The sequence below is a fragment of the Syngnathoides biaculeatus genome, chromosome 11 (genome assembly GCF_019802595.1).
Source record: "Syngnathoides biaculeatus isolate LvHL_M chromosome 11, ASM1980259v1, whole genome shotgun sequence".
In the NCBI taxonomy this organism is placed as follows: Eukaryota; Metazoa; Chordata; class Actinopteri; order Syngnathiformes; family Syngnathidae; genus Syngnathoides; species Syngnathoides biaculeatus.
Window position 1 is genome coordinate 20,041,508 of NC_084650.1, and position 21,337 is coordinate 20,062,844.

General features: G+C 43.0%; 1 protein-coding gene across 1 annotated transcript in view; it reads left to right on the top strand.

Annotated features, from left to right (window-relative positions):
• Positions 1–17,969, top strand: part of efnb1 (ephrin-B1) — a 77,756-nt gene extending 59,787 nt beyond the window's left edge. The window contains exons 3-5 of the mRNA XM_061835037.1: positions 1,984–2,076; positions 10,181–10,297; positions 14,386–17,969. Of these exons, the coding sequence (XP_061691021.1) occupies positions 1,984–2,076; positions 10,181–10,297; positions 14,386–14,780 (605 nt within the window). The 3' untranslated portion in view covers positions 14,781–17,969. The remainder of the gene's footprint in view (positions 1–1,983; positions 2,077–10,180; positions 10,298–14,385) is intronic.
• The last annotated feature ends 3,368 nt before the right edge of the window (positions 17,970–21,337 follow it).

The following is a 21,337-nucleotide window of genomic DNA, read 5'->3' on the forward strand; positions in this document are numbered from 1 at the left end:
CAGTACAATTCCACTATTTTATCCTGTTGGATTTCAATATGAAGTTTGTGAGGCGTCCAACGTTTTTGCATCGATCGCCAACATTTCTCTGTAACTCTGACATTGCGTCCTGCTCCGTCCAAAATCTTAATTCCTGGTACATATCCTTGCGTGAACTAGTTGAGACCTTTCTGTAGAACTCACTTGGACAAGTCTGACGCATTTGGCAAAAAAACATACCACAATATTATCTGGAATATGCGATAGAGAATCGACTTCAAACCTGTTCTGTTCAGTCGCCATTTTGGAAGCTTGTGAGACATGGCAACTGGGGCGGAGCTTAAGATCGCCAGTCAAAAAGGTCCATTGCTGTGTGACTAGTGTGATATTGTACCAGCATGACAACCGTGAAACTATCCAATGCATTAAATCCATAAAAAAGTGAAAATAACAGTGGCGAAAATCTGGCATTCTAAATTTTGTTGTTCTTAGGACTTCAGTGGTGAGCCAGCATTTGCAGTATATCTGTAGATGGTCCTGTTGTCGTGTGTTTTTTTATTTAATACAGATTAGTGATTCAAATAGAAACTGTATCTGTCCCGAATCAGTACATTTATCTCACAATCCTTGTGGTGCTGTTTTTGGCGTAATCTCCTTACAGTGTTTGTCTGCTCAATTTCCTGTTCCTGTCTGCCGTCTGCCCGGAATCCAGAGGCAGGGCGCAGTCGTGCTTCAGTTTCTGCCGTGTGATCGCAGCCAGGCAACAGCTGTCCTCACAAGCACCCAGAAACAAAATGATCTAAGATGGATATTCGAGATAGCTGAGATGTTTATTTTAGTTGGGAGATTTTATGATGAATGATTCTTTTTGTCATAGTATGTTTGTTTTTTTAACACGATTTTGGGACAGAGATTAGTATTTCCCACATCAGACAGTAGGAACCAGTGCTTAATTTTCTGGTGTGTGTGCCCTTAATGAGTTGTAGCACAAGTGTGTGCAAATGTTGTCCTGTGAACATGGACAACATTTTTATAGTTATATTAAGTTATAGTTTGTCCTGAAATGAACCAAACTGCGCCGCTGGATGACAACATCACCCACTGCTCGTAACTATGCGGTCATCTGAAGTCTCGGGGAGATGACGGTGAGGGAGGGATACAAAAAAAAAAAGTATAAATGAAGTCGACGAAAGGGAAGAAGAAATAATCCAGAGATGTTGAGGTCGAAGAGGAAGAGAAACAAAATCGCTTGAGGGGAAGGGAGTCTGTTTAAACAGCAGACTAAATAGAGATGGAGATAATTTGGGGAATTCCAGACTGAGAGCTTCCACGGCATATCACACACACACACACACACCACACACACACACACACACACACACACACACGTACGTTATGCCTTGGGCATAGCCACTCAGTGTTAAGGTCAGCGCCGCACTCCGTCTCCCAGGTCATTATCATGGGCCCTAAAATAGATCGCCAATTGTGTCACAGTGTGCAAAGTGAGCGTGACATTGAATAAACAGCCCTCAACCCTGAGCCCCCTCGCTCACGTCGGCGTAGCGCGCACGCTCGGAAAAACAAGCGGAAAAGACGGTAGTCACACAACTGGACACGCACGTCCGCAGACAAACATTATCGCACGCGCGTTAGCTCCCGGCGTTACTCGCTGGCCGGAGCGCATGTGGCTCCGAATGGGGACGCTGGAGGAGCTGGAACTCTGGCTGGCCTGCATCGCTGCTACAAATAGACAACTGCCACACACACTCCGACCATGGCCTCCTCTCCCACCTCCCATCCACTGTTGTTCCATTCATTTAACTTCACTTGATTGTGTTAACGAGTGTTACGGGATAGATGAGCCGGCACGTGATTGTGAGAACGGCTAATCACTTGAACAGCTTATCACTGCTTGTTGTAAATATTGATCACCGCTGTGCGTTACGGACGTGCTCATTAACCAGCGTGTCATCTTCTCTCCCCTTTCTCAATCTTCTCCTCCAGCAACCTCCAACGGCACAGTGGAGGGCCTGGAGAACCGCGAGGGAGGCGTGTGCAAGAGCCGAGCCATGAAAGTCATCATGAAAGTCGGACAAGGTAAACGCAACGCGGCGCCGACGCCTTCCGGCCATGTTTCACTTTGCTGTGACATTTTCATTTATCGCCGCGTGCGTGTCGAGCGTGACCGCCTTCCGCTGGCCTCCAACAAGGCCTCTCCGATTTTATTACTTTTTTTTTTTTATATGTCAGCATGCACACTTGCCCCTTCGTGACACATATTCAATAACTGATCTATCAGACACACCCTGGCAAAGATCATAAAATATAATCCACAACAGCCCTGCAATTAATCTTCCATAGATGATAATACAAAGTGCATAATTTATCATACACATTTAATATGTAGTTTTATTTTACAGTATACTCAATGTATAACCTTCAATATTTATTGTAGTTATTTTTCCCTTTTATTTATGTGTACCTTTTTAAACTCGACAGACAACACACTGCATATTATGTTGAAACTGGTGTACCAAATGTAATAATTTGAAGTACTTATATGAAAACATTCAGAATTACAAGAAGTATTTTCAGTCAGAAGCCATTAACAAGTAAATGTCAAGATGTTGTTCTTACATAACAATAACTCTTTAATAACTTTGATAAGTGTAATCTGTCCTCATCGCTAATGCAGGTTTTCATCTCATTTCTATGAAATAATCATAACAATGCAGTTTCATCGTTAAAAGTTACATATCTCCTGCTAGACTTTTGTAATAAAAAAACAAGGAATTTAATGTGTCATTTAATACGGTTTGTTTGATAAAAATGTATACTAAATGCAACACGTGATAAGATGTTGTACATTGTTATACTATAATATCGCCAAAAACTTATGAATACAAAGTAAATGAGCACACATTCCATCATGGGCAGCAATAAAATGTCACAATTTACTAGCGCTTACAAATGAACAACGCCTTCCAATGTCCTTTAAGAATATGAAAATTTGTAGCCATGCAACTCACTACAATTACGTTGTTGGCAATAAAACATCACAAACTCGTTTTCCAACCAATTATCTGTCACACTACAAAGTTTGCTGCCTTCATATTTAATCACACATCATTAGACAAACGAACACTCACTTGTTGCCACAAATTAGGATTCATGATTGAATGCGAGTCACCCAAAACAATAATTTATATGAAAATGTGCATGAATATGATGAACAACTCCAATTACACAACTGTTTTCTGCAAAAACAACACATAACGCAGTGTGGCATTTAACTAAATGAAATAATTTGGGTGATCCTGACTGACCTGAAACAGGAGAGTTTTAATTTGATCTGACTTCAGACAGTGAGACAGAAAACAAAATGTGTTTTTTAAAAACGTTTAAAAATCGTTGGAGTTGGGTGTGTTATTCCCCACATAACACACACACACTAATTCAAATGAACTATTTATTTACCGTTAGCTGCACACATTATCAATATTCAGGTAGTGGTTGACTTCAACGAGCTCAATTTCACTTTTGTTGCTTTTACAGGTAAAAAAACAAAGTCACAGTCCAGCAGCAGGCGTTATTCTACATTTTAGTGAGGTATAAAAGGAAGCAGAAAGTATACAGAAATTATTATAGAGTACATAACACAACAGCATTGATAGAATAAGTAAAAATAAAGAATAAAAAAGTCAGAGATATTAAAATGTATGACATCTGATTTCCAAATGGACAGATCTCGACTGCTACGGAGTGTGTGTGTGTGTGTGTGTGTGTGTGTGTGTGTGTGTGTGTGTGCATGTGTATGTGCGTGTATATACTGTATATATATATATATATATATCAGGCTTTAGGACATTTTTTGGCCCATTTTGTCACTTAGGGAGAATAAATTATACCTGTGCCAATGTAGTTTTTATTATTTATTTATTTAATTGCATTTTTTTGCTAACACACCCAGTTTGTGTTTTATTTATTATTTTTATTCATCTCATTTTATGAATTAAATGCATTGCCCTACACCACAATATAAATGTTGAGTATTATTTAGAATGAAAGGTTAATTGTTCAGGATGTCCTCAAATTTTTAACCCTCAATGTAATTATATTAGTGGCATGGGGAAAAATGATAATTTTTGTGAAAGTGTAACAACCTAAAAAAGAATTTGCTGCCACAGCAGACACACACTCACACAACACACAATATAAACTTGGAGATAATCATGCTCGGGTGTGGTCATTGAACCAAAAAAAATTATTTGCCACAGTAAATTCACAATTTAACAATTACTTTTTCCACACAGGGCCAGGTAGATTTGAGTAGTTTTATTTCTATTGATAGATAAAATCACCATTTCAAGCAGCATTTTATTTTTACTTGGGTTATATTTGTCTGATATTTACATTTGTTTGATAATCTTCAACATTGAAGTGAGCAAATTTAAATACTTTTTCATGACACGCACGCACACACACACACACACTTATATATATATCCACACACACACATATATACTGTTCATACAAGTGCATATCCATACATGTCTAATGAACGGAATGATAGAACTGAACGTGATATTTATAAAACAGTGTTTGTGTGCAAGTGGCCATTTGAAGCCAAGTAAAAGTACTGGTCATAAATAACTGAGTTTTGCTTGGATATGTTTGGACCCGACATTTGCTTCGCACAATATTTCCCATACTCAGCACATTCACAAATCCTGAATTTGACAGCATGCTGTACACAAACGTGTTACATGAACAGTCTTCACAACACACTAACGCACACACACAGGCACACTGTAACATCTATCTAAGGGCAAGATCTGCTGGCAGTGCTGATTTTGCATAAAAAATAATTAAAAAAAGTTCGACTGCGTGTGTTAATGGGTGTTTGCAAAATTGATATTTGAGTGCTGGATAGCAGGATAAGAGCAGCGTATCCTGGCAGTCGATTGGAAAATAGAATCTCAGGAGCTGCTGATGTTAGCAAGGTCCGAGTGGCGGCGTATTCAGCCGATACGGTGAAAAAAGAAAAATGGCCGCAATCATTTGACAAACAAGCCGGCGCTGCATTATTCTTCAATGTAGGTCACTTCAAGCATCCTGCAAGCTCGGATCTCACCACCGAAAGACAACACAGCTGCGCGAGCGCGGCCGAGTGTCGACTTTCGGGCTCGAGCGAGGGGAAAACAAGTTTGTGAACTTAATGGGAGTCGAAAGCAAACATCTGACTCGGGAAAGTTCGAAGAAACTTTTTTTCACACTTCAAGTGTGTCCGCGTTGCTCCCGGCTGCTCCTCATCTCCGGTGGAGGATGCGCTTGTTTCCCAAACGTGGTTTGAAGTCTTCTGTCACTCACGATCACTGTCCCCAGTAAACCCCGTTAAAAAGATTCAGCAGTCAGATTTACGCGTATGTATAATATATTTGACAATTTGACAACGGGCTTTTATTTGCAGCCCTTTTACGAAAACGTTCAGTGAAGCAATATGTGGTAAGAAAGTACAAAAATACTGTACCATACATTTATTAATTTTTCCTCCCTTTATTAGGCAAGGAATCATATACAACTTTTTTTTAATGTTCTCAATTGGTAATGTGAAAAAAGACAATTTTTGCGTTTACTTTAAAGAGTAAACCAAAGGCAGCACAGTGGATCAGCTGGAAAGCGTTGGCCTCATACTTCTGAGGTCCCGGGTTCAATCCCGGCCCTGCCTGTGTGGAGTTTGCATGTTCTCCCTGTGCCTGCGTCGGTTTTCTCCGAGCACTCTGGTTTCCTCCCACATCCCAAAAACATGCAACATTAATTGGACACTCTAAATTGCCCCTAGGTGTGATTGTGAGTGTGGCTGTTTGTCTCAATGTACCCTGCGATTGGCTGGCAACCAGTTCAGGGTGTACCCATTGACAGATGAGATAGGCTCCAGCACTCCCGTGACCCTTGTGAGGATAAGGTGTGAAGAAAATGGATGGATGGATGGATGGATGGATGGATGGATGGATAGTTAGTTTTCAGTCATAAAGTTCAACACTAGCAACATAGCTCAGTCAAATGAGGAGGTGTCTGGAGTGGGAGGACACATGTTCAAGTTCCACTAAAGCCGTAAAAATGCCAACTCGCGGTCAGAGAAGTGCTAGTGAGTACTGTTGAGGTGCCCTTGAACCAGGCATCAAACCCACCAGCTTAGTTGAAGTGCAGCATTCTCTCCTTGCATGCCAGCATGTGTGCAATCTGCTTCTCTGGCTGGTGCAACACAAAGCATACATCAGATGAATATAAGTAAGCATAATGAATAATACCATCCATCCATCCATTTCATCAAGAAAATGGATAGATGGATGGAGTAAAGGAGGAGGCATTAGTGCTGAAAATGATACATGTGTGGAAAAAACACATGACCTTTATTTGTAAGTTTTCACATTCCTAACAGTATTTTGATGACAAAACTGAAGTTTACTTTATTTCGTTCGTTTAGTTTAAACTCCAAACAAGTAAGTGCAAAACACAATTCAAGGCCTAATGTAAGGATTTACCCGAGTTTTTGCACTCTAAAAACGACTATAAAAGGCAAACAGGGAGGCATTGACTCTCAGATCGTGTCATTCCTCGTGCAACGTTTAATTGTCGAAATGTACAAGGTAAGTTCGGCAGGCAGCTCCTCCCTCCCCGGTCGCTTCTCGAAACTCGCTTGCCCTGCAGCCAATTCCCGCTGTGTGGTCCGACGTGCTCATTAAACACTGAGATAAAGGAGCTTTCGTCTGGGTCGTCTTCGCTGGAGATGCCAGACCGTAAAGTCTAACCCGCTTCCTCAGCCGTAGATCCACTTGGTCTTGTACTGAACGTTCATAAACGCAGGTAGTTATTATACACTTCAAGGCAACTGAATGTCATTATTATGGCGGGGCAGCAGACAATTCTTTAGATGCCGCAGCTAACGAGGAATGTTGCTCCTATTTTCTCACACGACGTATGCAAAACAACAAAATATGTTGTGAAAGACGACAAGACTTCAGAAGTGAATCCCGCAAAAGTGTTTGTACTTTCTCTGTGCACTGGCATGGTGGAAAAGAAAAATAAATAAACGTGCACATGACGTGGCTTTTTGACGTTTTTTTTCAGTTAGTATCAAGGCATTTTATTTTTTGTATCATTCCTGGAGGAGCCCAAACATGAAGCATTTTCTTCTCGTTACAAAGTGTTACTTTTCGTCCAAAATGCGAGTGAATTCTCCGAGGTTGGGGCTCCACCAAATGATAAGAGCAACTATCTGAGCGCACGTTTGATTTGGGCCACGGTTTGAACCGCGCTTCTATTTTTAAAGCAGGCTGATGAAAAGTTTAAAAAAAACATTTTTTTTAACAGGAACGGAAGAAGCAGACGGACTCAGGGTGGGGCAGCCATCTGCCTCCACCGGTTGGTGGACAATTTATGAGCTTTGTGTCACCTGTATTTTCTATTTTGTTGAATGATTGCGTGAACGTCGAAGTCCAAAATGGTCGGCCGTGCTTGGCGCTGACCCCAGATGTCATCGCGTTTAATCCGCATTCCCTCTGTCTGCGCAGCCCGATGCCAACGCTTCCTCTTGCCAAATCTCCGAGATCTCCCATATGTCCGCCCCTCTTGCCTTTTGCACTTTGCTGTGGGCTCGCGGTCCGGTGACCAGTCGCGGCGTGCGATACGTGCATTGTTTTATCACGGTTCCGCCGTCGGATGAGTCATCCTCTCCGGTCGCTTTACCTGCACACACTTTGTTTTCCGTCTGTTGTGTTGCCTGGAAGAGGAACTACCCAAATTGTGCACTTCCATTGTTGCTCAGTTCGCTTTTGTGCGCTGCCGTCATACCGCCGCGCTGGTTCAGAATATGTTGACTCACCTCCTTGCACGCAAACTCTTTCTTTGCCCCTCGCTTCCTTCCTCCCTCCTTCCTCGCCTCTGCAGCTTTATCATTGTCTCCCTCAATCCTACCCCCCCCCGCGCTGCCTCCCTCCTTCTGGCGGCTTGGCACTTCTGAGGTGGTTGCCGTCTTTATAGCTAAGGGAAATGTCAGCGGTACACACGGAAAAGTGGGTCAGAACATGCACCAACGCGGGCCGCATATGCTCAGCGGGGAAAAAACAGTATCGGGCCGAGTGAATCAGATCACTGTGTCGCCTCGTATCGGCGGTGACGTGCCGATGTTTCCACCTCTTACCGCTGTCTTTTCTCATAAATTATTGACACCCCTCGGCGGCTCCCGGCACCGCTCACTAGTGCTGGTGAAGTGGTGGCTGGAGCATTAGGAAGACAAATGTGTTTTAATAGCGCGATTGGGCTTGGGCGCGCAAGAAAACCGAATGTAGACTTGTTTTCGACCAGGTGACTACATCCACGGCACCTGGCCGTGTTGGATGGGTTCACTCTCCTGGCGCGCTGTTCACTCTAATGCTTTTGCATACAGACCGGAGTTACACAAATGTTCGTATGACTTAAAAGTAATGCATGATGGCTAAAAATACTGAAAAGTTATCGGTGCTCATTAGATGTTGTTTCAAGAACCCATTACGGCAAGAAGTGCGCTTTGATCGACAGTATCGACCCGTATGCCTTGGAGAAACACAAATGGAGCACACAACTGTGGGCGTCGGTAACTTATCCAGACATCGTCCACTATCTCCTCTTCTCAACAAGCGCTTAGACCGTGGACCAACTAAAAAATCACAAAGGTCAAATTCATCAATGGCTGGGTTCGTCATGCGGCGGTATCCATTTTAAGCAACCCGTCTCCCCACACTACTAAAGTTAGTTTACCGCACAATACTGCGTGATTATAGTCAGCGTTGTGTTAAATTATGTTGATTATACCAACGAAAGAGATGTAGATTATTATTTTCGTTTTTGTTACCGAGAGGGAGAGAGAGAGAGAGAGAAGTTCAACCGGGACGAGTCCCAAGTGGAGCCCGCACCTTTATCTCCACTTCCACAGCTACATTTTTAACTCAACTCACGAAACAGCTAGCGGTGCGCTAACTTGTTTTTGCAAACCTATTATAATGAAACAGAAAATACAGATTTTTGAGACATGCACTGCATTCACACCCGGGTATTGTGCTTGGCTGCTAGATCGGCTCCGCTAATACGAGACAGCCACAGTTGTCGTCGTTTGGTTGCTAACTGCTCCGTTTTTTTGCACTGGTTCTTGATCACAGCAGGCAGTGGAAAGAAAGATGCTTTACAACCAAGATGGCACCCGCATTCTAAATCGGAAGTTGTGTGACATCAGTCGAAAACAATCTATGTACCGCAGAAAGCTAGTGGAACTGTTTTTTTCCTGGCTTCCACACTATTCATATTAGGGTCGGAGACAGAAAGTACACGCATCCTCGCTGCACACATGTAAAATCTGCATTGAAGAAGTTGCCCGCTCGCAAACATTATTCCTCGCACGTATCCCCTGAGCAGGCCCAGGGCACGTGCAGATAAAAGGCCACGTAAACGCCGCGACGCACCAGATACCGTAATGCGGAACCCGCGCTAGCGGCCCGGCTAACAATCCGTAAGCGTCTGCCGCCCGAGCCCTCGTAAATGCCACGCGGACGACCCGCCTGGCGCTCGCCGCACAAAGACTTCAAAGTGTGCGTGTTGAAATCACTACAGACAGACTGATAAACTATCTGTTCCCCTCACGTTCCCCCCGGAGCGACCCCTCCTCTTCCTCGTCTTCCTGGCCTCCTCCTCAAAAGTGTGCCTCTTTTCAGGCAGACTTAAAGCCAGTGCAATAAATAAGACATATTATGGCCCTTTAACGTGATGAATAATGTAAAGCAATAAAAAGTTAATATATAACTACTTCACCCTCATTCTGCCATGCATTAAGTGTATCGTAGGCTTTTGCTTTTGTGTGTTTGTGTGTCGTGGATGTCTGTGTTAGTGAGTCTGCTGATGCCGATGTGAGCTCTTTTTTTTTTTTTTTTTACGACAGGACAGGGATTCTGCCGTTTCGCAGACGCCCGCAAACTTGTCCTTCCTCTATTTGTTCTTGCATCGTGATTTCCAAGACGTTCTCAACGTGCGCAAAGATAACCTTGTCCGTACATGAAAGAGATATCAAAAGATAATGCAAACGATTCCTTTCTGTGACAGGGTTAACATGTCATCGTGATGCAGTATGAGAACTACCAAAGACTGACTTTTCTTCCCTTGTTTCGTCCAGTCCCAAATGCAGTCAACCCCGCAGTGCCAGAGGATCCGGAAGATAATGCTCTGCCAGAATCCAGTCCAAAGCCACCAGACCAGGATCGATTGGGACCCGAGATCCCGGGAAACCCTGGTAAATGCACCATATGTTCTTTAAATAATGCTCCAATAGAAATATTTCATCAAAATAAATTCTTGGAGAGAATACACACTATGCTCACATTTGAAAGGCTTATTTGATGTAAAAAAAAAAAAAAAAAAAAAAAAAAGACTCCCTTAAGGGTATTTATACACAATTGGTTCAAAATACACAAGATGTCAAGTCTCTCTATGTACATATTTTCTCATAAATAGTTTTTAACGCTGTTGGCAATATTTAGGACTTCAAATGGTTATTATGTTTAAGAGCTGTTTGAACATGTGCAGCAAGTTATAAAACGCAGCTTCCATTTTGTGAAATCCGTATTGCTTATAAATGGCGCGCCACATACAAGAGGGCTGTTGTACGTGTTCATAAAATAACCAAGTTTGATTTTAAAAGCCACCGTAACAGATTTTTGGTCGTGCTTTGCACTTGTGTGGAGCAACTCTGCGTCACACTAAGGGCCTGAATTAGTAAGATCCCAAATAGCGGGATTTAAATGAATGATTGAATTTCACTCACTCACTAATTACCGCAGAGTGCACCGGATTATAAACCTCACCCAGTACATCTGTAAAGGAAATACCATTTGGTCCAAACATAAGCCGCACCTGCGTAAAAGCCGCAAGTGCCCACATTGAAACACAAGATATTTACCAAGAAAGATGGTACACAGAAAGAGTTTTCAAAGTTTTAATACCTTATCTTATCTTAACATAGCAACAACACGTTAGCACGAACGGGGCTGGTAAAAAAAAAAAAACATACCTGTAAAAAAAAAAAAACTGCTCTGGCAGTAACACAGCAGCAACACGCCTCTGCACATTTATCCCACTGGTCTCACGCTTACCTTTTTTGCTTAAGTGCCCCCTTGCAGCCGTTAGAACAAAATCCACAAATAGCCGCATCACCGAATAAACCCCAGGGTTGAACGTGTGTGAAAAAAAGTCGCGGCTTATAGGCCGGAAATTACGGTATGTACTGTGAACAGCCAATATAAAAGGTTTTGCAATTTGGGTAGAGCTGATGGTTTTCTCTGTGATGGATTTAGTAGCATTGGTGGAAAACATTGCGGATTTCCTGAAAACAAATCGATCGTGTTAACAATTTTGGGGAGGGATTGCGTCACAATTGGATGAAAAGGTATGTGCCCAACCTGCCTAACTTTTGTGTTTAAAATTTGGGACTAGAACACCCGGAAAACTGCTCGGGTAGAAACCAGCACCATACTTGCAGTGCACTGAAATGACCCAGACGCAAAGAAATGCAGATTTGAAAGGAGGTTTGTCATAGGTGAAATGGCTCGACCTCTTTTTGTGACTGATTCCAAGTCAGCCCTCCAAAGCTGCATTTGCGCAGCAATCATTTGTGCCGGCATCTCAAAAATGACTACACAAGCCCAAAAGTGGTGCCCGCCATCTTTCATTTAGAGGAGGGATTTATTTAAAGTTGCAAAATTAGCCAGCACAATTCATGGCGGTTAAGCGAAATCACATTGCATCTCCGAAATTAATCAATTTGCATATATTCCTCTCTCAATGCGCCAAATGAATTGCGCGGCAATTTAGTTAACAGATGCAATCCTGGTTGCGCCCAATTAGCATATTAGCGTCCGCATCTGTTTTGCGCCCATTCTTGCAGACGCAAAACTAGTCAATCAGAACGCGATTTTTGATTACCTTATCTACGTGAGTGAAGGGGACGGGGGATGAGTGGGGGGGGGGGGGCAAAAAAAAAAAAAAAACATCTCATTACATTTACCATTGATTTGGAGCACATTAAATTGTGCAAGTGTATCCATGTGTCCAGTGAGCGTATATATTATTAAATTAACGAGAACTCCAATTATGATTGCATGGAGGGTTCGTTGAGCTTCCTCTGAGGCCTTCTTGTTTGCCTCTTTGCCTCTTTCATCAGATTCTGTCCTTTTAAGATCACTACCACTAACTTTTTTGACCTACTCCTCAACTTTCACTGGCGAAAAATGAAAGGGAGTGGAAAAAAACAACGTATACATAGTATATTCCAAGTACAGCCTGTTCCATCTGGGCCAATGTGATAAGCCATCCATTCAATAATTGCTTATTTGACATTAGCTGCTCTATAAAAAGATTTCCTAATATCCCATTTCCGTATACTCGGGCTTTTACCTGTCGACCACTGTTAGATGGGTGATTATGTCAAGTGAACAGGTGAAAGGTGGAATGAAGGAAGTGTCACCGCGGCTTGAAGAGCTGATATTTCTGGAATGAAATTTCTGACAGGCTCTTTCCAACATTGCCGTGCGCAGAATGTATGAAATTCCTCGCGCCTCTGATTGCAGCGATAAGGCGAGGGATGGCTGGCTTTCAGTCGCGTCATTTACTTGTCATTAGCTGGCAGGCGCGGCGTTGGGCTTCTCCGCCAACGGGGAAGTGCGGAGCGGTCAGTCGGGTGTGCAGACCGAGTCGTTATGCGGGATGGCAATCTTGGGGCGTTATCACTGGAGAGGCACCTCGACATGTTGCCGGAGCAGAGGGCTACAGGACAGTGAGGAGCTGCTGCTGGTGGTAATGTGCGTGGGGTTGGGTGGGTTGGGGGTTGCCAGCAGCTGCATCCATGCATGGAAAAGAGATTTGAGTCTCAGATTTCAGTCACTGGAGGAGCCAATCATTCTTTCTCATGTCCAGTAACAACCCCCGGTTCCGCTTATTCTTGAGGTTCCTTCCGCGCCCCCCAACACCTCCGCCGCAAACAACTCTTAAATAAATAGACTACAAATCGGATTTTTTGATAGTGCCTTCTCAGTTTGTCATTAACGTTGCTATCAACTGAAAACTTTTTGCCTCCAAATGATTTTTTTTTTTTTTAGCAGATGCAAAAATTGTTTGATTGTTTTGTTAGTAGGGTTACAAAAAAAAAACCCAACGTTTGTTAAACATCTGTTTTAATACAACAGTTGATTATCAGCCCCCCCAAGCTCCCAGGTTTCAACAAATAGTTCTTACTTTTGAGTTATTCTGCTGAAATATTGTATTTACTTTGATTTTAAAAATACTTATTGAAGTTTATTTCATCTGTCAAAGTTGGGAATGAAACTAAAATATCTGGCCCATTATATTGGCCCGATTACGTAAAAATATTACAAAATGATTGTAGTGCAGGACTATAGTTTAATTCTGAAAAAGAATTAGGTAATCATAATAAACGGCGTATCTACTGTGTAATAGTGTATAATGTTTTTCTCAAACTCCACATTGTATAGTCATATACAGGTACATAGCGTGGTAAAAAAATTATACATATACATATCGATTTAATATTTGATCTCTTATGTTACACATTTATATATACTATGGTCATGTGCGCCCCCAACCTAAGCTCTCAGAGCTCCTCCGGGAGCTTGCATTTTATGATTGTTAGCGTAGCATGCTTGTTGCTACTGCACTAAAGATAAGAAACGACTGCCCATGAGAGTGTTTAAACTTAAACTCAGACAAAAAAATGTCGACTACAAATGCTAGTTGTGCAGCTGCTTAAAAAAAAAATGTCATCACTCGTACCAATGATTCCGCCATCCCTGAAGTCGCGCCGCAGTCCGAAACAACGATTGCTCGCCTCAATGGCTTCAGGTTGGTATCAAAACAATGTCACGTCAAACTATGTAATACGATCGTCATGGGGACATAAAAGAAAATCGGGAGCGCACACACAATTGAAATGCTGGCTTTTTAAAAAATGTGCCCATTACGCTCGTTTCTACGTACTTTGAGCTCACGTTGTTTTGATAGCCACCTAAAGCCATAGTGAAAGATGCTACGGATTGGAGCCGAATGGAGGGGGGAGAGGTTGCGCTGCGCAACCCAAACTCTTGGGATTAAAAAAAATATTTCAAGTCATCAATGATGAGTTCCACAGCGATGCACCAAATAAAGCTCCTATGGATCTTTTTCGGATTGGAGATGAGTCATAATGCTTCTTTTGAAGGCTCGGCCAAGGATGTGCCATGATGTCAATATGATTTTTTTTTTAAGACGTCCAATGGTGGTAATGACTTTTACACACGTAACCCTTCTTTCTCTCTTGCCTTCTCTCCTTAGACACCATCAACCAGGACCAGTCCGGTTCCTCCGCCAACTCGGACAGCATCCTGAGCTCCAAAATGGCCGTGTTCTCCGCCATCGGAGCGGGTTGCATCATCTTCCTGTTGCTCATCCTCCTCCTGGTCATCCTGCTCATCAAAATGCGCAAACGGGCCAGGAAAAATGCCCACTCGCAGCCCCGCCCCTCCGCGCTGTCACTCAGCACCTTGTCCAATCCCAAGATGCCCGGGGGCACTGCCGGCACGGAGCCCAGTGACATCATCATTCCGCTGCGGACAGAGAACAACTACTGCCCTCACTATGAGAAGGTGAGCGGCGACTACGGGCACCCGGTCTACATTGTCCAGGAGATGCCCCCGCAGAGCCCCGCCAACATCTACTACAAAGTCTGACACTCGGCAGCCGAAGCAGACCAGAGGAAATGCGGATGGATGTTCTTGTCTTTTGGGGACTTGATTGTGACTTCAAGCCCTTGCTCTTTCTACCACCTGCTGCACAAATCTGGAGAGATGCGCACGGACCAGACTGATGAGAGGCGTTTATTCTGTGGGTTGTTATTCTTCGGGTTGTTTGGAAATCCCCAGCCTTGCTTCCTCCTTCTTTCACCTCCCACCTAGAAGGTCTCCCTGCTGTGCTCCGAAGAGGGCTGGGGGGCGGCGGGGGGTGGTAGTGGCTGGAGCGAATAGAAAGACGGAACTTTCTGGTTTGCTGTCCCCCCTGGCCCCCTTTTAATGGACCGGATACAACCCTAACTGGCTCCCTGACGCGACAACACACAAACATTGCACACTATCTATGAATAGGCAGTTTGCGTTGGACGGATGAAAATAGTGTGTGTCTGTGTGTGTGTGTGTGTGTGTGTGTGTGCACCTGCGAGTCAGAGGGTGGGGTGGGGGGGCTCCATGCGTGGCCGGGAAACTCTCCAGATAGCTCAGGTATCAGACACAGTGTATGACATATTGTGTTCCTCTCCCTTCGCACCTCGGATATTTGCCTTACTATTTTTGATGGAGGACTTTCCCTGACTCAGTTCACAAAGCAGTTGTATTTTGTTAAGACTTTTCCTACAAGTGCACAATGTATAGCGTTCAATAGATGAAGAATCATTATTATTATTGCTCATTATACCACTCATATCAACGATTACAGTAGAAAAACAAACACACTGGTGGTATCAAGGTCTGTCGTCGCTCCTTCGAATACAATCTTCGCCGCACTTTGGTATTTATGACCTACCAATGTGTATTTGAGGATGTGTCCCGTCTGTGTGAGTGTGTGTGTATGTTTGTGTCTTTGGGCACGTTAGGACCTATTTCCTTGGAGGGGTAGAACAATGAGTCACTACATCGGAAGCCTAAAATACAAGACACAAATTTTTCTCCAGCATTCCACATGGATCTATTTGGAGATGTCATTCTTTCTGGTGGAGCGTTCAGGATTTTAGAACAAAAATTTAAAAAAAAAAAAAAAAAAAAAAAGGCAACAGCAATGTTGCAATAATGTGTTCGCTGCAGTTTGTGGTGCGACAACGCACTTTTGGGATAGACAGTAGGTTGGCCTACATGGTTATCCTATATAAATCGAACGGCTTACCGCAGACGGTTACACTATTGTCTGAAGCCATCTGTAGATGAGTCAGTGCAGTTCACACTAATGTGTGTGCCATCTCCGTGCCCACGTTGCCCACGGTCGGCGGCCGAGGAGGCGAAAATGTCCCTGTGAGGTTGCTTTAATGTGCGAGGAAGACGGTAAGCTTGAGGTAGTTTTTATTTTTCCAGCCTCACGCTGGTTCTGGTGTGAATTAGGGAGTGTGTGTGTGTGCATTTTGTGCCACAGTTTAGGTGTTGAGCCTTCAAGGATACTGCAGCTCACTTATCGGCAGCACCGGGTGCTGGGATTTGTGCACACTGCGGTTGTAGCTCACATGTTGTGTGACGGCTAATTGCTTATAGTTGCAGTTTTGTGGGTGCGAGTTCGTTCGTGATTGCTTTTGCGGTCGAGCGGACCCGTTTTCGGGACAGGAAGTGAGGCTGCCAAAGTAAGGAGCGGCCTCACGTAATGACGTGTAAGAGGAGAGGACAGCCATTCCTCAGCATGCGAGCTGACACACACACACACACACGCACACACGCAGACAGACACACAAAGACTGACGGGTCCAGGTTGATCTCCAGGTCAGACTGCCGCTTGGTGTTTGCTCACCGTCAGAGACACCTATCATCTCCGACCACATCCATGGATGTTCGCTGCTGAGTTAAAAGGCAGCTCGGGGAAGACTCCTGCGTGTCGTTAACCTCAGAGTTAACAACCTAAACAGCTGCCCGGGCTTTCGCGGTCCTGCATTTTAACTCAGCACGCAGCCCTCAGCGGTTCCTCCATGCAAAAAAAAAAAAAAAAAAAACGGTCGACATCAAATATTTTGCTTTCAGATCAGCGTGCCCCCACCTTCACCAGCCAAGGGAGTCATTACCGCATCACCGCAAACCATATTTCATTTTCATCCATTCTTGTGACCACTTAATGTTATTCAAATTGGGGAAGAAACATTGAGAGAAATGTAAATATATGCATAGAGCGCAATTTAAGATGTAATTTCACCTGAACACTGCTCATAAGAAAAAAAGAAAAAAAAACACAAAAAAAACCCACAACAAAATTACATTTTTTTTAATGGAGGATATTTGTAAATAGCTGTCTTTTTAAACTGTGTTTTGTATGACTCCTTTTCATCTGTTTGCAATACGTCAATTTTCATTTCTTTCAAAGTGCAACATATTGCAACAGAGGCGTCTTCTTTTGCAGTGTCCGGTGTTGTTTCACCTTTTTTTTTTTTTAATTCACTGTTTTTGAGTTACCTTCACTTCCACCTTTGGTATAAAGTAAAACAAAAATGAAAGATGAAACTTTTGTGTCTCACACACACACACACACACACACACACACACACACAGACTGGTGCGAAGAGGCAGGGGAGGAGAGGGAAAAGAAAAGAGGCCACGTATGACAGCGTGACCGCTCTCCAATAAATCATGGGCTTTACACCACTCATTATCTCCCGGGCTGTCCTTTGTTTTACTTTTTCTTTCTCGCCACCTCCCTCGGCCCCTGTCATCCTTCTAATTTAGCACATGGATGTTGCTCGCGCCGAGCCTCGCCGGAGGGGGATTTCTGCCATTGTTCAAAAGCCACAGTATTATTTTTCAGCGTGCATGTATAAGCAAAAAAAAAAAAAAAAAAAAAAAGTCTGTTCAAATTGTTTCCCCATGTTTGAACCATTACTGTCACCTTTTATTATTTGATATCAGTTTTTATTTTAGCCTACTCCTCCTTTTTTTTTTTTGGTCTAGCCGCTTCTCAGTGTAAACTATCGGCACCAGCTACAATGGAAAAACAACGTTCCGCCAGTTTGGAAAATACTGCATATTGATAAATAAATTTTTCCCATGGAACTTGGCCTTTCTTTGTTGTGTCTTTTGTTTTTTTTTTATTTTCCAGTGAGCTTTAAAAAAACAAGAGATTGTTTCCCCATCTTGCTGACCACTTCATGGTGGAGGCAGGAACTAGGCCGCCCACTCTCGCAGCGCCCCCCCACCCCTCCGCCCCCCTTGGCTCACCTCAGGGGTCAGCAAGACACAGATGGGTTCGTTCTGATAGATTAGTCAGATTGAAATCACAAACCGGCTTTTCATGAATTCATATTCGCTGGGTGCGGACACGCTTTTTAGCGGAGGGGCTAACATCCGTATCGAGTCGCTCTGCCGTGTTGTCCTCCCAAATTACATTTCTTCATACATGATTACGTCTGATTGGCTGCACTTCGAGTTTGTCTGGAATTACAGACTCTGTTTATCTGACCGGAGGAGGAAAAAAAAATCTCTGTCCTTGGTGAAAGCAGAGGTGGCGTGAAACATTATTAAAGCGATTGGGCATTTTTTTCCTGACAGACACATTTGTCTTTTTTTTTGGGGGGGGGGGGCATCTGATGATGTGATCACGGATAAGAGTGGGCGTAGAAGAAGAGGAAGAAATTGATGGCCGCAGTGCAACAGAATCCGGGGAGAAGAAATATGACATGCCTGTGGCTGCAGTGCCCCCAACACACAAACACACACACACACACACGCTGTTGCTTTCACGGTGCCCCAGGCCAGCTACATTCATCTGCTTTCCTGGCTCAGTCCTACGACGCCCCAACAGATCCACATTACTGTGTGTTTATTAAAACCTTCCCCCCACTGGGCTACTGTGTGTGTGTTTGTGTGTGTTTGCGTGCATTTGCCACAGGCCTCCTCTGTTGTTCCACTCAACGTCACATAAACTAGGAATTTTTACTGCAAAAGTGCACACTGGAGTCTATTTTTTTCCCCTCTGTTTTTTTTTTTTTTTTTTTTGGACCAGGAACGCATTAGATCATTTTCGAATTAACTTACTCTTACTTGTCCGGTGTGTTTAAACCCTACAAGAATTTGACTCTCTTCAAATACTATTGCATCATTGAAATGTTTTAATGATGAACAAAATGTCTCCTCCGCTTTCAGCGTATTTATATTTCAAAATGTCCGTATTTAATAAAACATTTATTTACACAATGCCCTTGTGAGTTTTCACTTGATGCGAGCATGTACAAATCCCCAAGCAGATTTTTCATCTTTATCGCGTACCTTGTAGGTTCACGCGTCTTTATAGCTGGAACAAGTCACCTGGGAGAGCAACAGCTGCAGGCAGCTTGAAGTGGCTTGGGAACAATTTCACCCCCCTCCCCTATCCCTCCCCCAAGCATGTCTTTAAATACAAATTGTGATAGAAGCTTACTTTGCATTAGTAATGTGGATTTAAGAAAAAAAAAAAACAATGTAGATTATCATTTAAAGGAAACACTTTTTATTGTAGAATAATCATCTAATAATGGGAGTTCTCACTATGAATTCAGTTGGCTGATTCAAGCCAAATGTTTATCCAAAAAATAAGCGAATGCTGTTTAGAAAAGTAATGATGCCATTAAAAATGTATTCATTTGTGTACGCTCGGCCATCTTTTGAGTTGCGGTTTGACAAAAAGAGCAATGTCCAAATTTATAGATAAGCTTTTTTGATTCAAAAATTTTCAAGCTCATGTTAATTACCGTAATTTTAAAGCCGTGACTTTTTTCACACGCTTTCAACCATGTGGCTTACGCGGTGATGCGGCTAATTTATGCAAGGGGTCACTCGAGCGGAAAAGTGACACTGGTGGAATATACATGCCGAGGAAGTGACTTTTACAGTATGGTTTTTTTTTTTAACCGCCCCTGTTAGCGCTGCGCTAGCCTTTTGCTGCTGTGTTACTGTCGTGTCCCAGTGATTTTTACCAGTATGTTTTTTTTTTAACAGGCCCTGTTAGTGCTGTCTTCCTGTGTTACTACTGTGTTGCTGCTGCAGCTGCTTTTCTTTTAGGTTTTTTTTACGTTTTTTTTTTTTTTTTTAACCAGCCCTGTTCATGCTACCGTGTTGTAGCTAAGCTAAGGTATTAAAACTGAAAACTCTGTGTACCATCTTTTTATGTAAATATCTCGTGTTTCAATGTGGGCACTTGCGGCTTTTACACAGGTATGTACCAAATGGTATTTCCTTTACAAATGTACTGGGTGAGGGTTATAATCAGGTACCCTCCGTAGGCCGAAAATTACGGTAGTTTTCGATTGTGAAGTATTGCATCTCCTTAAAAGTGGGGTTAACAGTTTAAGATTATGGCTGTGGCAACATACAAAAATAACTAGATAAAATGCAAAACTATAAAGTGGTTGAACAGGACGTTTGAGGATAACGTTTCATAAAAGCATTCCATTTTCAAAATACGAGGGAACATCAAATAACTACTTCAACCGCTATTTCAACCTTCTATTTTTGGAAAGAATTTCCTTTAGACATAATTTAATTTTGGCTGCCATTATTATCCCACATCTGGAAACTGAAAAGGACAAAACTGTTGTTACAGTCGTCCCAAATGATAAGAAAGAAGATTTGGAGATAAATAAAGCGCTCAGTACTGTGTTTAGTGGTCCTGTGTGTGCCTCACAGTTAAGGGGTTTGGCCTTCGAAAAATCCAGCTTGCAGCCTTTGTGTCTTCTCCCGGCGCTTGTGTGGGTTTGTGCCAGCTTCCTTCTGCATTCCAAACACTTGCAAGTTAAGTGAACACTAAAATTGTCCTGAATTTAAATGAGTATCAATGCAGTATTGTCTGTAGTTCCACTGTGATTGGCCGGTGACCAGTCCTGGGCGTTCCCTCATTTGGCGCAAAGTTAGACCACCTGCGACCGGAAAGAGTGCTATTGTAAATGAAGTTGAGGCCAACGCCTGACTGATTCATTATCTGATTAATAAGTCTCTCCGAATTGTTTTTTTAATTTTTTATTTTTTTGTCTTCTTCAGTGCCTGCAAGGCGAGTTCTTTTCACGTTTTGTGAAGTGCTGCCAATGTAGCTTGTAGGGAAGCCACAAATGGAAAATAAAGTTGTCATTTGAGGGTGTAACATGATAGGAAACCAGAGGGGGGAAAGAATTCAATAACTGGTACAATTCCTTTGACGGTGATGGTTGGCTCAGTCTTTGTGTTTTAACTTAGTGTGTCTTTGTGTTATTTTACACAGTCGGCTTGCTGCGCAAAATCTGCTTCGTGCGCACTCGCTCCCCTTGATCTGTTGCCGTTAGCAAGTTCAAACTGGTCAACGTCCCCGCTGTGACCGCACACCCAGAGAGCGAGGGCGTCAATCGCTCTTGAGCCAGTTGGTGCGGCGTCTCCAAATATTTTTTCATATGGATCGTGCAGGAGAACTGTAACTTACACCGGAATCAATGTGACACGCCGTGGGAATTGTTCTTTGCCATGTAATGCACACATGCATATTTAATGAGCCAACGCTTCCTTCACCGTTCATAAATAATGCACAAACGCTAATGCCTGGCATCAAATGC